Raw genomic sequence first — 15,904 nt, forward strand, 5'->3', positions numbered from 1 at the left:
CGGTGCACAGGTTGCTCTGCCTGGTCTTGTAGTTTTGGGTTACTGCTCAATCGACCAGTAGCTGGTGCTTGGCTTCCCTGGTATTACTACCAGTGCAACTGTCTCTACTTACACCCCTGGTAAGTAGTATAATTGTGGTCCTATGCATAGGTAGGTTTTAATAAGAATATGGTTATTAAAGTGACTTAGGTTAATCTACATTTTGCCAACAGGTAAGTGCAAATATAAGATAAAAAGACAGTAATAGGTTCATTGGTAGGTTAAAGATTTGTAACGTCAGAAATGTGGACTTTCACACCAAAGAGCTTGACTCATTTAACAAAAAAGAAATTGAAATCTACTGTTCCAGACACAGCATGAATCCATATAAAAAAGTATGAGGTATTAAAGACAGTGAGGTGAATACTTTCTGCCGACACGACAGCTCACCAAAATAGAAAACCATTACAAAAACATAGGGTGCAAAGCTCAGGTCTTAGGTTATGGAGTGTAGCTGTGTGACTGTAATAATTATGGGTAATATCTAGCCCAAATCTAAAGAGGCCTCGCAATGCTCACAGTAGCCTGGCTGTGAAAGTGCTGCCAGATAGCCAACTGTTTATTTTCGCAGCTGAAGCTCTGACCTCAAAGACACCTCTCAGCCTTTATCTAACCCCCCAGAGAGACGGATTTCACAGATATTGTAAATGTATGACCGGGGTTGTGACCCTTTAATCTGGCATATTCCCAGAAATGTCCCCTCACTCATAAATTATAAACAGGAGGGCGAGTGGAATATGTAACTCCCTGCCAACACTAATCCATCTCCATCTCATTATCACAGTAACAGTAAAACATGCAGATGGCTTCCAGAGTACCTTTGAAATCGCTGCAATATATCAGCCGAGGTTAAAAGAAACCGTGTCCCTGCCAACGGTCTGCTGTCTTCATGATGTCATTGTCAAATTAGGGGTACTGACAGAGCAAATTCCTATCAGTTTCACGCTGTGCAAGATATCACAGGAGGCATCTGAGGAATTCTAATTAGAGCCTGGAGCTGTGAAGCTGGACACAGCAGGAGCTCCAGACTGGAGTCCCTTCACTTTGGGACACGACCACCTCTGAGTGGCAATCCTCAAGAGAACACTTACTGAACATCTACCATCATGCCACTTGTGTGGTCCTCAAACAGTTTCATCCAAACTTCTCCCTTCAAACTGTTACTTCTATATGTTCATGTATGTATGTCTACATAGGGAGTGGGCAAAACATATGGAGCTAGAAAAGTTAAAGTAAGTTTTGGAATAATTTATATTATTTATTTATTTTTATTTTATTTTATTTTTAATATTTTTATATCTTAAGTACTATTGTTAAACACTGAAGCACGATGCACATTCTATTTTTTATTTTAATGTACATTTTCATTTCAGTTTTATTGCTTTATGTTTACGTACTTCAATTTCATACTCTTGTTCTTACTTATTATAATTCTGTGTTCTTTATATTGGAGTGACTGCAACAAATCACAATATCCCCTCGGGGATCAGTTAAGTGATTCTGATTCTGAAAAAATAAAATCTGGCATTGAAAAGGAAACACTGGTACTGAATCCACTAAAAAACACATTTTTATTACCTAAATTATAGTTTTATTTTTTGTATCATTCAATCCCCAGATGTTTTCATTCAATTTTAACAGGTTAACATGATGTATATTCACAACAGGTACCATTATTTTTTGCATTCTGATGTGTTTTTTAAGCAGCAATCTTATTTTTTCTTTTTGTCACTCTTTCGTCAGTGTCAGGTTTTTTTTCATGCTGACAGTTTTATCACACCCTTTTTTTCAGTTTCAACTTCCTGTCACTGTTTGGGCGTGGAGGGGTGGGGGCAAGGACAGCGTGATGTACACAGAATCTGCATAAAGTCACTTTTAGATTTCTGTGCAAGGGAAGGTGTGATAAATAAAAAAGTTTGGTATCTGTGTAAAATTCTGTTTATTGCCAGCAAGAACAAAGAACTGGTACAAATCTGAGTCTCCAAGCCTTAAACACTGGATGGACATAATCAAGGAGATCTTTATAATGGAAAAGATGACTTTTTCTCTGAGTTCTTGAGCAGAAATATTCCTCAGAAACGGGAGACATGAACTGTCTTTATTTCAGAAGACATGGATGCAGCTTCACCGTGGACAGTAAAGCGACATTTAGCACTTTGACTCATGAATACATGGCTGTTGTGCCCTTACACAGTGCTCTCTATGGTGTTCATGTTTTGTCTAAACATCTAAAAAATAAAATAAATGAAATAATAAGAATGTTTAATGGCAGTTTTGTTTTTCAGTGGAACCTATTCAGTGCTAATGTTTCCTTTTTTAAATGCCAAATGTTATTTTCGATGCCAAAACTTACTGTCACTGCTCTAGCTGGCAAAAAGTCTTATTTACTTCATCTCCAGTTCCCATATTAAAAGTGTTGGTCTTATTAGATGTTTTAAAATGTCTGTTGTTAATTGATGTTCTAGTTACTTCATCAAAATTTCATGTCACGCCACACATGAATCAATTAAAAGCTTTAACAGGAAGTTAGGTAGAAAGTACAGGAAGTGAATAATAGATTTTAACAAGCCCTGGCCCAAAGTCAGTGTAGAATTACATCTAATCTAACAATATTATTAGAAAACAAATAAATCATTGGGTTGACACATTTGTATTGTCTTTATTTTAAAAATAATGATGTGACTTAGTGTCCAAAGTGTGTCCAAAACTAAACTATAGGATAATAAATGATGAATAAAGCATGGAGCAAAGTTCTCTCAATACATATGTTTATTGAAAATTAAACAGGACAAGGAAAGAACATTACTTAGATGTAGTTTTCAGACAGAGGTGATGTAAAAAAAAAAATAAAATAAAAAAAAAAGAAAGAAAGAAAGAAAACGGCACAGAAGCAACTGACCATATAGAGTTCTTAATCTGCTATGATGTAAAGACTGCAAAATGGATGATAAAAGAGAACAGCAGGTGACTTTTACAAAGTCAGAGGGATCAGCCGGAGTTGTCTCAGACATTTGACTTTTTCTGGGAGAGATTGATCTTGTCGCCGAGACTCAAGGCCATCCCCTGTGAAATGAAGAGGGAGGATTTAATTGTAACAGATTTTAAACATACAGATCAGAGCATAAAGCATTTAGTGCAAGAGCACATGTAACGGTTTATTTCATATATTCCTTTCCAAGATTATCCTTCCAAGAAATTAATTTCCTGCGCTGCACAAGTTATGAGAAAATAAATTCAGCCAAGCCATAACTTTCCAGATGCACGGGGACTCATGGTGCAGCAGCTGTGACTCACCTGACTTTTGGCTCTAATGCGTATGTGTCCGTTGACAGGGGCGTCAGGCCCCAGGTGGATGGGCTTTTCGATGCTGACATTAGCCAGGGCATCTTCTCCAAAGATAGAACGAGCGTAAAGGTTGGCGGCCATGAAACCACAGAAGCCAGACAGTGCCTGGATTTCAAAGACAAAAGAGAGAGAGTTGAGAATATTGCATAACAACATATTCATCTAATATGATGGGTTTGGTGATACATTAGTGACATTTATAATCAGACCACTACAAAGGCCACTTAAGCCCCGTTTCCACCAAACATTTTTGGTATGATACCTTTGGAACCAAGAGTAACCCTTCAGACATGGTACCTAGACCCTAGCGTTTCCACTGCAAACAGTTCTCTTAAATGTGGGCGGGGTTGTTGTCAGTCACTGCTCTGTCCAGCACTCACTGTATTTACCGGTGACACAGAGAGAAGTCTGCGCCTCCTTTATCGTCCACAGAACGAGGCTGCACGCTGACATTTTCAGAACATAATAGAACAAACTGCAGTGAGAGTCTCTCTCCATGAGGTATTAAAAAATAGCAGGTTTGTGCATTAAGTCCTTCTCGGGCAATCTCAGGGGTTTAGTTTTGCCGTAGCTCCACGGCGCTTTATTTTTTTTCTCCAAGTGAGGATTAGAATATATGCAGTTCACATAATCCAGTCGAAATAAATATATATAAACAATTGAAGATCCACTCATTACTTAAAGTGTATGTCATATAAAAACTAGAGTGACGGTCAAAGTTGTCACATCACAAATTTAAGGTGTGTTGATGGATTCACCTTGTCAGCCAATGCACTGATTACAAGTAAACGTTCCACCTAAAAAGTTGCCGGCAGTCGGCCCAGTGAATCAAGTTATTTTTCTCTCCGACTCCAGCCGCTGAAAGAGGCAGCAAACCATCCTTTCATTTTATAGCTTCAGTCTACTAATGAAACCCTCCACAATATGAACATTGGTTACATAAGTCTCAAAACCAGCCACAACCCTGAGCAGAGTGACCGTCCTCTACTGACCAATCAACAGACTGCAGTGTTCACAGCTCCACCTTTTAGTACCAGATCTGTGAGCTAGGTACCCCAACAGAGGGGGGGACCAAAAATGGGGACCGTATGTAACGGTTTCATTGGTACCATCAACAACTTTTCACAGTGGAAACGGGGGAGAAAAAAAGTGCACCAAACTGAAATGAACCGTACTGCTCAATGGAAATGGGGCTTTAGAATTCTTCTCATCATGCACCAAAAGTGGCACCTATTTCATTTGTTTTTGCTCTCTCTTTGCTCCGCTGCATTTGTCTCATACCAACCTTTTCTGGGGTCAGACACTTCATGTTGGTGGACTTGAGGATATGTTGAAGGTATTCGTTGAGATCAGTAATGTTGGTGTTCACCGTCACCTACGACAAAGAAAGGCTGCTTAGGGAACATCTTCAATATTAACACTTTTTAATTTTCCTAAATATTGTAATTGGCCTGTTGAATGTAAAGCAATGTTTTCCCTTAAAAAAAGGAAGTACAGAAAACTACAGAACAACAAACCTTATAAACATGTCAGACTCATGATAAGCAATTTCTGTGAAGCCAGTTCGTTTGAACGCAAAGCTTACCTTGTTTTCCCACTCAAACTCTGCCCACATCTGTCTGAACTCTGCATCGGTGCAGGAAGCTGGCTGGATGTAGTCCATGATGTCGATGTGGATGTCACTGAGGACGACGCAGTTTCTGTCGCTGGCAGCTCCCGACACATCATAGACTGGAATACAAGAATCAAACATCCCCACAAATAAGAAAACACTCTCTGGCTACAGAAAGAGACAGAGCATAAGCTGAATCATGACGCACAGACACAACATGCTTACCAATGTTGCCAAATATGATGCCATTCTCAGTAGAAGCCACCTTCACATTGGCCTTGATGTTAGCAAAATCGTGAGGAGCCAGAGTTAGAGGTGAAGGCTTCTCAACCAACTTGAGATCACCTGTGGGATGGATACATTTAGTGAGCTGCATACATAACACAACACAGCAACAAACCTGCACATCTGTCCAGTGAGGTGGGAAATAAACAAGACTAACCTAAAGTGGCCAGTTCAAGGGTGCAGTTCTGGAGAGTATCACTGGTTTGGTTGACCACCAGCACGTCCAACACAATGTCATACTGGTTGACATGAACATAGGCTTCAGCGTATACTGGGTCTGAGAAGCCTGTCAGCTGGGTCACCTAGAGTGGACAAAAATCAATTACATTTAAAAATCAATTATTATACAAATAAAAACAAATATTTCCTCACAGTTAGCAATTAAGACTTTTTGTTTTCATTAAATTTTTAACAAGGTTTTTACAGCAGAGCATGTGCATGACAAGGACTTCAGCAGCAGTGGGATGAAAAAGAAAATAATGACTCGCAGCTGTGTCCTTGCACGATAAACAGCCAAATAAAATCTTATCTAAATAAAATAATGCTACAACTAAACAGCAGACTATTTGTAAAATCAAAACACAAACAGGAACAACTGATCTCTTTCCTGCTGTGCAACCAAAAACAGCATCTCCCTCTGAGGCAAATGTCACACTGACGTCTTCAAACGTTTATGCATCATAAGTGCAACAATAATTGGGCAAGTTTTCAAAACAGAAGAATCAATCTAATCTCCAAGCACAGATGACACAGCCGAAATTAATCATCTCCCGCAGAAGTGTTCCAGTTGTGTTGTGTGATAAGATTTCCGCAGGGCTTGTGATGTACCTTGTTGAGTTTTGAAGCGAGAGGATCAGCGGCCTCCTTCCTCTGAGTGTTGCCCATAGCAGCCAGCAGACTGAGCTGGAACTGGTCCTCCTTAGAAGTCATTTCGTTTTTGGCTGTCAGCTGCATGAAGGAGATGGGGTCGTCTGCCTGCACTGTTACGTTACGTTTCTCGGACTCTTTCTGTGGTCAGAATAGGAAACATATACGGTTACGACAGAAGCAACACACCATAAATACCTACGACAGTAAGTCAAGATGTAAAACAAATGGGTAACAGAGATAGCAAATAAACTCAAGTCACAAAACTGCAGTGACGATGCCCCTGTCCCACATTTATTAATGTTGCATAGAAGGCCATACGTTCTTAAAAACAACACTTTATTTGCTTATAAACATAACCACGTTCCACAAACATTAATGCGTTGTTTCAATACTGTGCTGGGTCGAAAAATATCTAATTAGCACAAAACATGTGTTCACTTCCTGCACCCGTGCTGATGCTTCAGCTGTGCCCATCTGTCAGGAGGTTAAATATTGAGTTCAGCCCTGTGAGACAACGATCATTACCTTCTGTGACAGCTTCTCTTCTTCCAGCCTGACAGTCAGCATATGTGACAGGGATCTGCGGCACTCCTTGTTGAAAATGTCATTCATAAGTGGTGAGCACTCTGACAGGACCTTGAGGCACAGTGAGATGCGGTCCACATCATCGTCTGTAATTGGCTTCTTGGGCAGAGAGGACTTGCCCAGGTGCAGCACAGTGACCATGATCAGCATGGCCTCTGCAACAAAGGACTGAGGGGACAGGAAGGCGGCGGGGATTAGAGGAACACGCATCTGATGATTTAATGACTTAATGATTTTTTACAAAGGTGTTGTCTGTCGGGGGATGTGAAGCGAGGACGACTTACATTTTGTTTCTTTTTGTCTTGAACAATAGCAACATAGCGCAAGGCCACTTTGGTCAGTGTGGTGGCCAGGGAAGCTGCCACATAGAAGTCTCCGTCCATCAGGAAGCCTCTGAGTGGAGGTCTAGAACAACAAAGCCGGTGTTTATTGTGTAAGCTGGGTTGAACAAACTCCGTAAAATCAATGGAATATTACAGGCAATTAACCATATCCCCACACAATGTGTAATTTTACCTGTCCTCTTCTTTCTTCGAAGGCCTGGAGGAGCTGAGGGCGCTCTGTGTCACGTAGGTGCCCATCTCTGTCACCAGCTTCTGTGCTGGAGCTGCACTCACTTCATCCTCTGGTTTCACCTCTCCCGTCTCTTTCTTTATCTCATTTTCTACAATCGGGATCTGTCCATGCAAGAGGCAGATGTCAGATATTCGTGACGATTTCAAGTAAGCTGGGACTGTCTGGTAAACTTGTGTTACATTAAATTCAGAAACTAATGAACAAACACACCTCTCCCAGGGACCTGCGCACTTCTGTCATCACACTCTGGATGTCTTCCTTGGTGCTGCAGTATTCTCCCAAGATCCACAGCGCTCCTCTGTAGATCCTGAAATGAGGTGAGAAAGGTCATGAGCATTCACAGTGTTACATACTCCTGTATTAATATACAACCCAGTCCTAATGATGAAACTCAGCCAAGTCTATAAAACAGTTGACAAATGTCACTGCAGAGAAAAATCTGGACATGACTATCAGACCAGAATGACCAAAATCACACCATTTTCATTCCTCATGTAAGGTAGGAGTGTTTTAAATCAAAACATATTCACTGCATAATGACGTACAGATGTTACATATCCCTGGTTTGCAGACATGTACAATGCCAACGTTTACTCTAGCAATTAATGATATACTTCTATAATAATGATTCATTTTACTTTCTTTTTAGGACCATTAAGGGAGAGACAAAAACCAAGACAATGTATAATATTCCTCTCAGTATGCTTATTAAGCCTTACTTGACAGTTTTGATGGCGTGAAAGACTTCCAGCATCTTCTCGATGATGAGGGGTCTCAAGTTGTCAAACCTCTGAATTGCCTCCCGTACAAACTCCAGCACATCAGCAGCAGCTGCCTCATTAGTGTCACTTAGGAATTCCATCAGCTGTATATCACATCAACACAAAGAAAGGTCTTACTGCACCATTATCACATATATAATAGTATAACCCAGTGGTGGCTATATAAACCACCACTATAAAATACAACAAATTTCAAGAGCATGTTTTTTATTTCGATGGGAAACTCACCACAGGTATGACATTGGCCGCCATGTCAGGGAAGCGCACGCTGCACGAGTGGAGAGTGCGCACCAACAGCTGCCTGTACTTATCGGTGTCCTCATGTTCCGTTACGTTGTTTGTCTTGATCACTTCTTTCTTCAAAACAATCACCAACTGGAAAACAAACAGACGTCACTATATCTGCAGTACATTCCCTTTTTTCTCTGTGTCCATGCTTGGACATAAAAACCACAATAACATGGAAATAATGTGCACACCACTGACCTCTTCTACATTGCGAGATGAAACAAGGTCCAGAGCCAGCTGCAAGGTCTTCTTTCTGACTTCCAGGTCAGGAGTGCTGAGAACACGCAGGATGTCCATCACAAGGTCCTGGATAAGAAAAAAAAACATTGGTGACAACTGAATTAAGTCTAATAAAGATGAAGCACTGTGGTGCAGCAAACTGGTGGTGTCTCATAATAAAACTATATTTGCCAGAAGGGTGAAACCTTTTAAATTTTAGTAAATGTTCCCTTTAACAAGAATCTTTTGAGATAAAGGACTCTGGTCTTTGCGATTAAGTGCAGAAAAAACTGTCATAATTCAGCGTACCTGGAGCACACGCTCATGAGTGGGATGCTCCTTCAGTTCAATCAGACGATCAAGAACAATCAGCTTCACATTGTTGTCGCTCTCCTTGATTATCAAATCAATGTAGCACTGGGCAGCAGCCTGAAGTCCAACAGAGCACAGAACACATAAGAAACCGTACAAAACCAAAGACATTACTGCTACTGGGTCACATGTAGTGCACCATCAGTGTCGTATATACAGTATGTGACATAGACAAGACCACTGAGAACACCTTGGTGATGTACCTTAATGGCTGTGGGAGCACTGGACAGGGTTACGAGGGTGCCAGCAGCCTCATACTTCACAGCTGGACTGGAGGACTGGAGCAGGTTGTAGATGCAACGGATGAACCGGGCGCGCTCAGAGGGGTTAGCATGGCAAACCTAACAGACAGGAAACAAAAACAGCAAGAGTTCAGACAATAATGCAGCTCCTCTTGTGGCATACTATTGTTCGACTACGCATAAATTAGACTAATAAAGGCCTTGACTCACTTTGTAAATCAGCTCCACAATGACCAGCTGAAGAATGTCTCCAAATGTGTGAACTTGGTCAATACATGTGCTGAGATAATCCAGAGCTCGATCCTGTGAGATGTGAATATATAAGTTAGGCCTGGCAGATAGATATGGTAGGTCTGATAACACACAACAGTAGAAACAGTAAGAAAAGCACAACATGCAACTGACCTGATCGGCATGGATCAGCATCATGAAAGCATTTCTCTTACAGCTGGCATCTTTCTCATTGACAAGAAAATCATGGATCAGCTCTGGAGCATCTGGGATGAGATGTTCAAAGTTCCTAAAAAGAATAAATATCATCAGCTGTTGTTCACAAATAAACTGAGTACAGAATATCTATATGTGGAAAAATATTCAACAGTTTGTACCTATAGATGGTGTAAATGGCCAGGACAGCATTGCGGCGCACATAACTGTGGCGGTGCTCCAGGCAGGCCCGGATTGCTGGCATGAGAGGCTCAAGCAGCTCAGACTCCTTCAGCTTGCACAGGAAGCGCAGAGTGGAGCCACGGATGAACTCGTTGGGATGCTGCAGGTCCTGAAATTGAAAAAGGATGTCACGTGATTTTTAAAAATATCAAAAAACAAAGCATACAACATATTCTAGCCACGTTACTATTTCAATAGTCATACTAAGCTGTCCACATGTTTTCAGATCACCCAAGATGCACGTTTATACCAGGTGAAAAGGGTTCATAGATAAAGTAAGTACAGGTGGAGACGATGTGGATTCGGATTCAGATGTTTAAGATCTCATATGCCCAACTCATTTTGTTTTCACACAGTTACCGTTATGAACATTATTTTCCCTGCTGTTACACTGATCTATACTGATACATACACACAGATCGTGCCGATGAATCTTACCTTCCTGTAGGCGTCACAGACCAGGATCATCTCCTGAAGCAGCTTGCCATCTGGGGTTGTTTTGGGAACAATCTCCCAGAATACCAACAGCAGCTTTTTGATGGTGTGGTCTTGAAGTGGCAGCACAAAGCGGATTATGGTCATCAGCAGTCCTGGCAACTTCTCGCCATTCAGGATCATGATAATGACCTTCTTCAGGGCTTCAGTCTTTGCCTTGATCTCCCCCTTTTCTGTAGAAAAATCATTATTATTATTATTATTACTAACACGAATGTGATTAGCATGGCGTCAAGCTTTGTGATTTTTACAGATCTTCACCCTTAACCTCTCTGAAAGAACTGGTCGAATTGTTTGTTTTTACTGAGGATATTAAATTATTTTTGATGATTGTTCTTCTCAGTCATTCGTCGAGTAAAACCAACACTGGTTAAAGCTTTTCTGGACAACTCACATACATTATTGTCAACTGTTTTCACAGGAACAATTTTTCTACTGAAGAAATAAGCCCTATAAAACTGCTTACAGTGAGGTGTGCGGATTATCCAGAATAACCAGAACATTGTTTCAGAAATGAAATGTTTTGCTTTTCATTCTCTGAAGTATTTTTTTTCAGTGCTGTGAGTACCACAAATCAAATTCCAATCACCTGCCTTGTATTGAGGTGGAGACAGAAATGTTAGAAACGAATATCTCCCCTCTGCATGTTTTATTAAAGTTTAGTAATAGAGCTTTGCAAATAAACATGAAGAATAGTTACCCAGATCAGTTTTAAGGCTGACTTCTGAGGGGGGCTCTGAGTCCGATGAGACATTGATGAGAGTGTAACAAACATTCTCTGCAGCCGTCATTTTGCTGCTGGGCTTGTGTCCTTTTAGAAGAAACCTAATGAATGTCGCTCACTGGATCACACCTGCGAGAAACAGAAGAGCAACAGATTTCGTAAATGGTGGGGAAGACATTTACACAGATGCATAAGTATAAATGCAGCAAATGTGGGACATAACTATGAAGATATGAAGACGTCCATAGTCCATAATCTGTATAAACAAAAGACGCAAACAAGATAAATCTACTGTACAGCATCATGTACATTAAAAGAGAATAAATCACTGTGGAGTTGTATTTCTTATAATTTGCAGCAGGTGCAACTGTCATAAAATGGGACCAGACAATTCCTCTTATGAGCATTTTAAACCAAGAAGTCTTACTCTGACTGTCAAAAATACAACTAATTGAGCTTAGAGAGCATGATTCACCAAATATAACCACTTCTTATCTACTGGAACTAAACTGCAGGTTAATAGCACATTAGCTCATTGTTTGTTCAGTACTGTCGCCTCAAAGAATAGAGGCCCTTCTGGTGTCCCTCTACATACATGAATAACAGATGAATTGGAAACTCTAAGTAGTTGTGAATGTATTATGTTGGTGTTGGCCCTGCCACAGACTTGCGACCTGTTATGGGTGATTCTCTGCCTCTGACTGAAGGCATGCTGGGATGTGCTTTAGCTCCTACATAACGTTGGCTAGGAAAAGTAGATCAAGGAACCTGATAGACAGGAGCTACACAATGTTGTGAGTCATTATTGTTGCCTATAAAGTGATTATTGAAAGTGATGAGGCTTTGTTTGAGAGGTGACTATGTACATCCCTGTAAGACTCTTTCAGAAAAAACATCAGCAACAGGTGACCCCATCATCCAATATAAAGCCTAAAACACAATGGGTTATCTCAGGCCTGATAAAAGATGTTACATAAAACACACAGACCTTGGAGTCCACCTCACATCACAAACATTAAGAAGAATTTGAGAAACTTTTCATTAAGAAACCAAATGTTACTATGTGAGAAATGCTGGCATGTCCTCAAAACATAATACGTATCCATAGTATAGTATAGTATATTTAAGAAAATGTGACAGTGCTATAGAGTAACTTGTTCTTTAAATAAAAGAAAACATGATGACTACAACACAACAGTATATGTTGTTTGTGTTTTAACACATTTTTTGCACTAAATAGCAGCATCTGATCATAAAACTTAATTTAAATGTGATAAAAATGTCGAGTTTAAAATGAATTTTATCATTTAATTAGCTCATGGACTCACAATTTTTTTCTAAAATAGTCTTCAAACAATAGTCAGGTGTCCATATACATTGAAACAGGTTTTGTCTGCTGTAATAATTCCTGATTTTCACACTGGCCAATACATGATGAATACATGAATACATGATTATTAACGGAGGGCAAAAAATCTATATAAATAAAATATAACTACATAACATTTATATGAGGCTTCAGCTGTTTGCATTAGTCAAATCAAGTGCATACTTCCGAAGTTACAGTCTCTACAGAACAGTATTTCCTCTTTCTTGTGCCCAGATAGTGTTCCCAAGTTGATCTGTGGTGAAGAAAATGTAATCTGTAACTCTGGAAGGTACTCTAGATTTGCCAAACTCAGACTGCTCAGATTCACTTAACTTTTTCACTGAACTAGGACAGTGAACTTTGTCCCGGCATCACACTGGAAGTGCAGTCAGAAGGAGCCTCTTATTAGCCAGTATGACCAGGAGGAATGATTACTAGGGGTGTAAATCACCAGCTTCATCACGATACGATATTATATCGATTTGTTTGGATGACGATACGATGTTTGCCGATATCACAAAGTCTGTCACGATACGATTTTGATTCGATTCGATTCAGGAGCCCGCGATCAATATGACGCGATGTCATATGCCCATCTAACACAATCATTTACATCAACTCACAAAAACAACTAGAATATGATTTGACCATTTTATTTCTGAGCTCTGTTTGTTGTTTGAGCGGAGGCGCGCTTGCCCAGAAATGGTGACACAGACGTGCTATGTGAATTTCAAAATAAATGTGTATCTTTAAGATGACGATATGGATCGATGTTTTCATTTTGCATCGATATAATCGGATCGTTAATCAATGAATCGATGTATCGTTACACCCCTAATGATTACACCAAGAAAATCCTGTTTCAATGTACATATGGGCACCTGACTGTTGTCTTAAACAGAGCTGAACATTTGGGAACCTATCCTGTAAACTTAAAAGTTTTCTTTACACTGCTTATGCATATTAATATATTGCTTTAATGCCACAGTGTAAACCTTTAAAAAAAAAGAAAAAAAAAAGTATTTGGTAGTATGAACACTTATTAATGCAAAAATCTATTAATATACAATTTTACGCCTTTGCTCGTGAATGCCATATGTTGCATTGCACAATTGGATTATATCTGCATCTGTGTTGCATCAATAAAGCCTTGTTATTAGATAAAACTTAAAGCTGTCTGCTTTAAGGCGTTAGTATGAATGACTTCTCAAATGTAATCTGGCAAGTAAGCATGTTATCTGTCTTATTTTGGTAGCAGTCACCACCATACCATCAAATGACTGAAAATACCAGCAGAACAGTAGATTATCTGAATGATGCATTTTCCTGTGCGGCCAAACAATACAGACAAGTCTGTGTGATGCTCTTGGAAGTATTAAAACAATCTCAATTGGATATGGTGATATAAAAAATACCCAAATATAAAGTAGTGAGGAGAAATATGGTACATGGGCACTTGCTTTTCTTGACTGAGATGTCATAGCGTTTCACGGCTTTAATTATAACAACAAAATGGGGAGCATCATTACTGCAGAGCTGCCTTTAAATAGATATATTTAAGGTAATAGGTTGGTACTTATCAGGAGGTCGTGTTTACAAGGTTGAGATAACTTTTTAACATCTTCTGCTGCATTTTTCTGTAAAAACTGTACTGCTGCAATCACAAAAACACAGGTAAGAGCTGTCATTGTGACAGCAAAGTATCTCAAGGTACAATGTTAGCATAGCTTATTAGAGCTCAAGTCCAGTAAGTGTGACACGCAGCGTTAACCCCCCTCATACAACACTGCAGCTACAGTTGAACCGCTAATGGCGTTACCTGTGTCAACACCAACAGCTGTGTAGCAAAACCTCAATAAAACACACATATTAGTTAGTTAGTCGACTATTCAGTTGGTTATACTAGGTTAACATGATTGTATGGTTACTACTAACTAGCGAACGTTAGCTAGCGCCAGCTTAGCTTCTGCTCAGGCTAGCAATGAAATGGAGGACAGTAACGTTAGCTAGCTGTGTTAACAGTTACTACGGGTCAGGAAATAGAGCGTCACTCGTGTTGGTTAAAACTAATTCACATTACCTACCGAACTGCACGACTATTATCCTCCGAAATGGCCGTCTATATCCAGTTTTGGATTATTACATCTGTAACAATCCTCAGGAACTCCCTTCGGCGAGCTGTCTCTAGCTCTCCACTACTTCCTAGTGACGTGGAAGATCACTTTCTGAGCCACATCACTGCTACCGTGAGCCGGAAGGTCCAAACGCGAGAGCATAAATCCCAAGCAAGAGATGACAGGCAAGCTTTCAATTCAAAAAGAGACACGAGAAACTATTATTACGGCTATTATTGTTATATTGGGTACTTTAAATTTGTATTTTGTTGTAAGAAATGTGAAGCTCGTATGCCATTTGAGGATCTCAGTCAAATTTATGAGATTCAGTTCTCTGGATTCTGAGTCCCCAAAAGATAAAGTGGAAAAGAAAGAACATCTGGGCAGCTGTGTTACAAGATAGATGGTTTCAAAGACTTTTTTTCAATAAAGCTGATTAAAGTAAATGTTGCAGTGATCTGAGCACTTAACAGCCTTTACTTCACAGCCATTTAATTTTTAAAAAATCAATGAAAAATGATCATTGCAGCAGTTATGTAGGATATTTATTTATTTATTTAGTTAACAGTTCAAGAAAGGGCAAAAGATGTGTTAAAAAGACTGTGTAGCTAATAAATACAATGTTAGACATAATCATGTATTGTCAAGTATTCAGTCTCAGTTTTAAGTTTTCCTCAGCTTTCATTTCTAAGTTTAGTGCAAGGGTGTAAATGTAGACACTGCAGACAGTGCGGTTGCACGGGGGCCCGTGAGGTGGGGCACCTATAGAGAGAGAGTGGGCCCTCCAACAGTGTGTTGAATGGAGGATGGGCCCTAATGGTTGACAGTCACCTTGAAAAAATACATGTGTTCAAAGAAGAATTCTCATTAAATTAAAAACAGTGCCATTTGCTATATATGCCTTTAAAAAAGGCTAAACCGTCTTCGTTATGTTTGTTTTTTCTTTACTTTTGTAAAATAGTCAATCGCATCTACAACAACATAATATGCTTGTTCTATTACTATAAATCAATTATTCTATAAAACAACTGTTCTGTAACTATAAATGAACAATTCAAATTGTTAAATTAATAATTTCTTATTTTCCTTGGTATTTTAGTTATGTACAGACATACAAAGATGATTGCTGGGTAATATGTATGTTGATGTTATTCAATGTCAAGTCTCTGACCATGTGACAACACAATATGTGCATAAAAGCATGCACCGGGACCCATCATAACTGCCTTGCTCCACTGGTTTAATTATTTTAAATAAATAAATAAATAAAAAATACACATTGCTGAACAAAAATTGAATTACTTTAGTGCTTCAACAA

At 39.5% G+C, this 15,904-nt stretch overlaps 1 protein-coding gene across 2 annotated transcripts; it reads right to left on the reverse strand.

Moving 5' to 3' along the window:
- Positions 1-2,790: 2,790 nt before the first annotated feature.
- On the reverse strand, positions 2,791-14,690 carry copb1 (COPI coat complex subunit beta 1). Of its 2 annotated transcripts, none has more exons than XM_050050576.1 (22): positions 14,557-14,690; positions 11,080-11,232; positions 10,323-10,552; positions 9,824-9,993; positions 9,621-9,735; positions 9,426-9,518; positions 9,177-9,314; positions 8,911-9,030; positions 8,581-8,688; positions 8,323-8,469; positions 8,032-8,177; positions 7,523-7,619; positions 7,253-7,413; positions 7,021-7,141; positions 6,677-6,904; positions 6,110-6,289; positions 5,439-5,583; positions 5,222-5,341; positions 4,970-5,115; positions 4,670-4,759; positions 3,334-3,489; positions 2,791-3,102 (listed from the first exon to the last, which is right to left on the reverse strand). In XM_050050576.1, exons 2-22 carry the CDS (start codon positions 11,168-11,170, stop codon positions 3,043-3,045), a joined length of 2,862 nt encoding a protein of 953 aa, XP_049906533.1. In that variant the 5' UTR covers positions 11,171-11,232; positions 14,557-14,690; the 3' UTR covers positions 2,791-3,042. The 2 variants fall into 2 exon arrangements, with proteins under 2 accessions (XP_049906533.1, XP_049906540.1); XM_050050583.1 differs by having other exon boundaries at positions 14,553-14,679.
- Between the last annotated feature and the right edge of the window lie 1,214 nt (positions 14,691-15,904).

Source organism: Epinephelus moara, chromosome 1 (assembly GCF_006386435.1).
Source record: "Epinephelus moara isolate mb chromosome 1, YSFRI_EMoa_1.0, whole genome shotgun sequence".
Lineage (NCBI taxonomy): Eukaryota > Metazoa > Chordata > Actinopteri > Perciformes > Serranidae > Epinephelus > Epinephelus moara.

Bases quoted from the DNA above. Each gene is read 5' to 3' on its own strand.
- copb1 (XM_050050576.1), bottom strand. From the start codon at position 11,170: ATGACGGCTGCAGAGAATGTTTGTTACACTCTCATCAATGTCTCATCG. The intron at 9,736-9,823 runs GTACAAACTGTT...TATTCTTTTTAG, and splicing joins GCCATTTACACCATCTATAG to GAACTTTGAACATCTCATCC. The intron at 5,342-5,438 runs GTTAGTCTTGTT...TCCATCCCACAG, and splicing joins CCTTGAACTGGCCACTTTAG to GTGATCTCAAGTTGGTTGAG.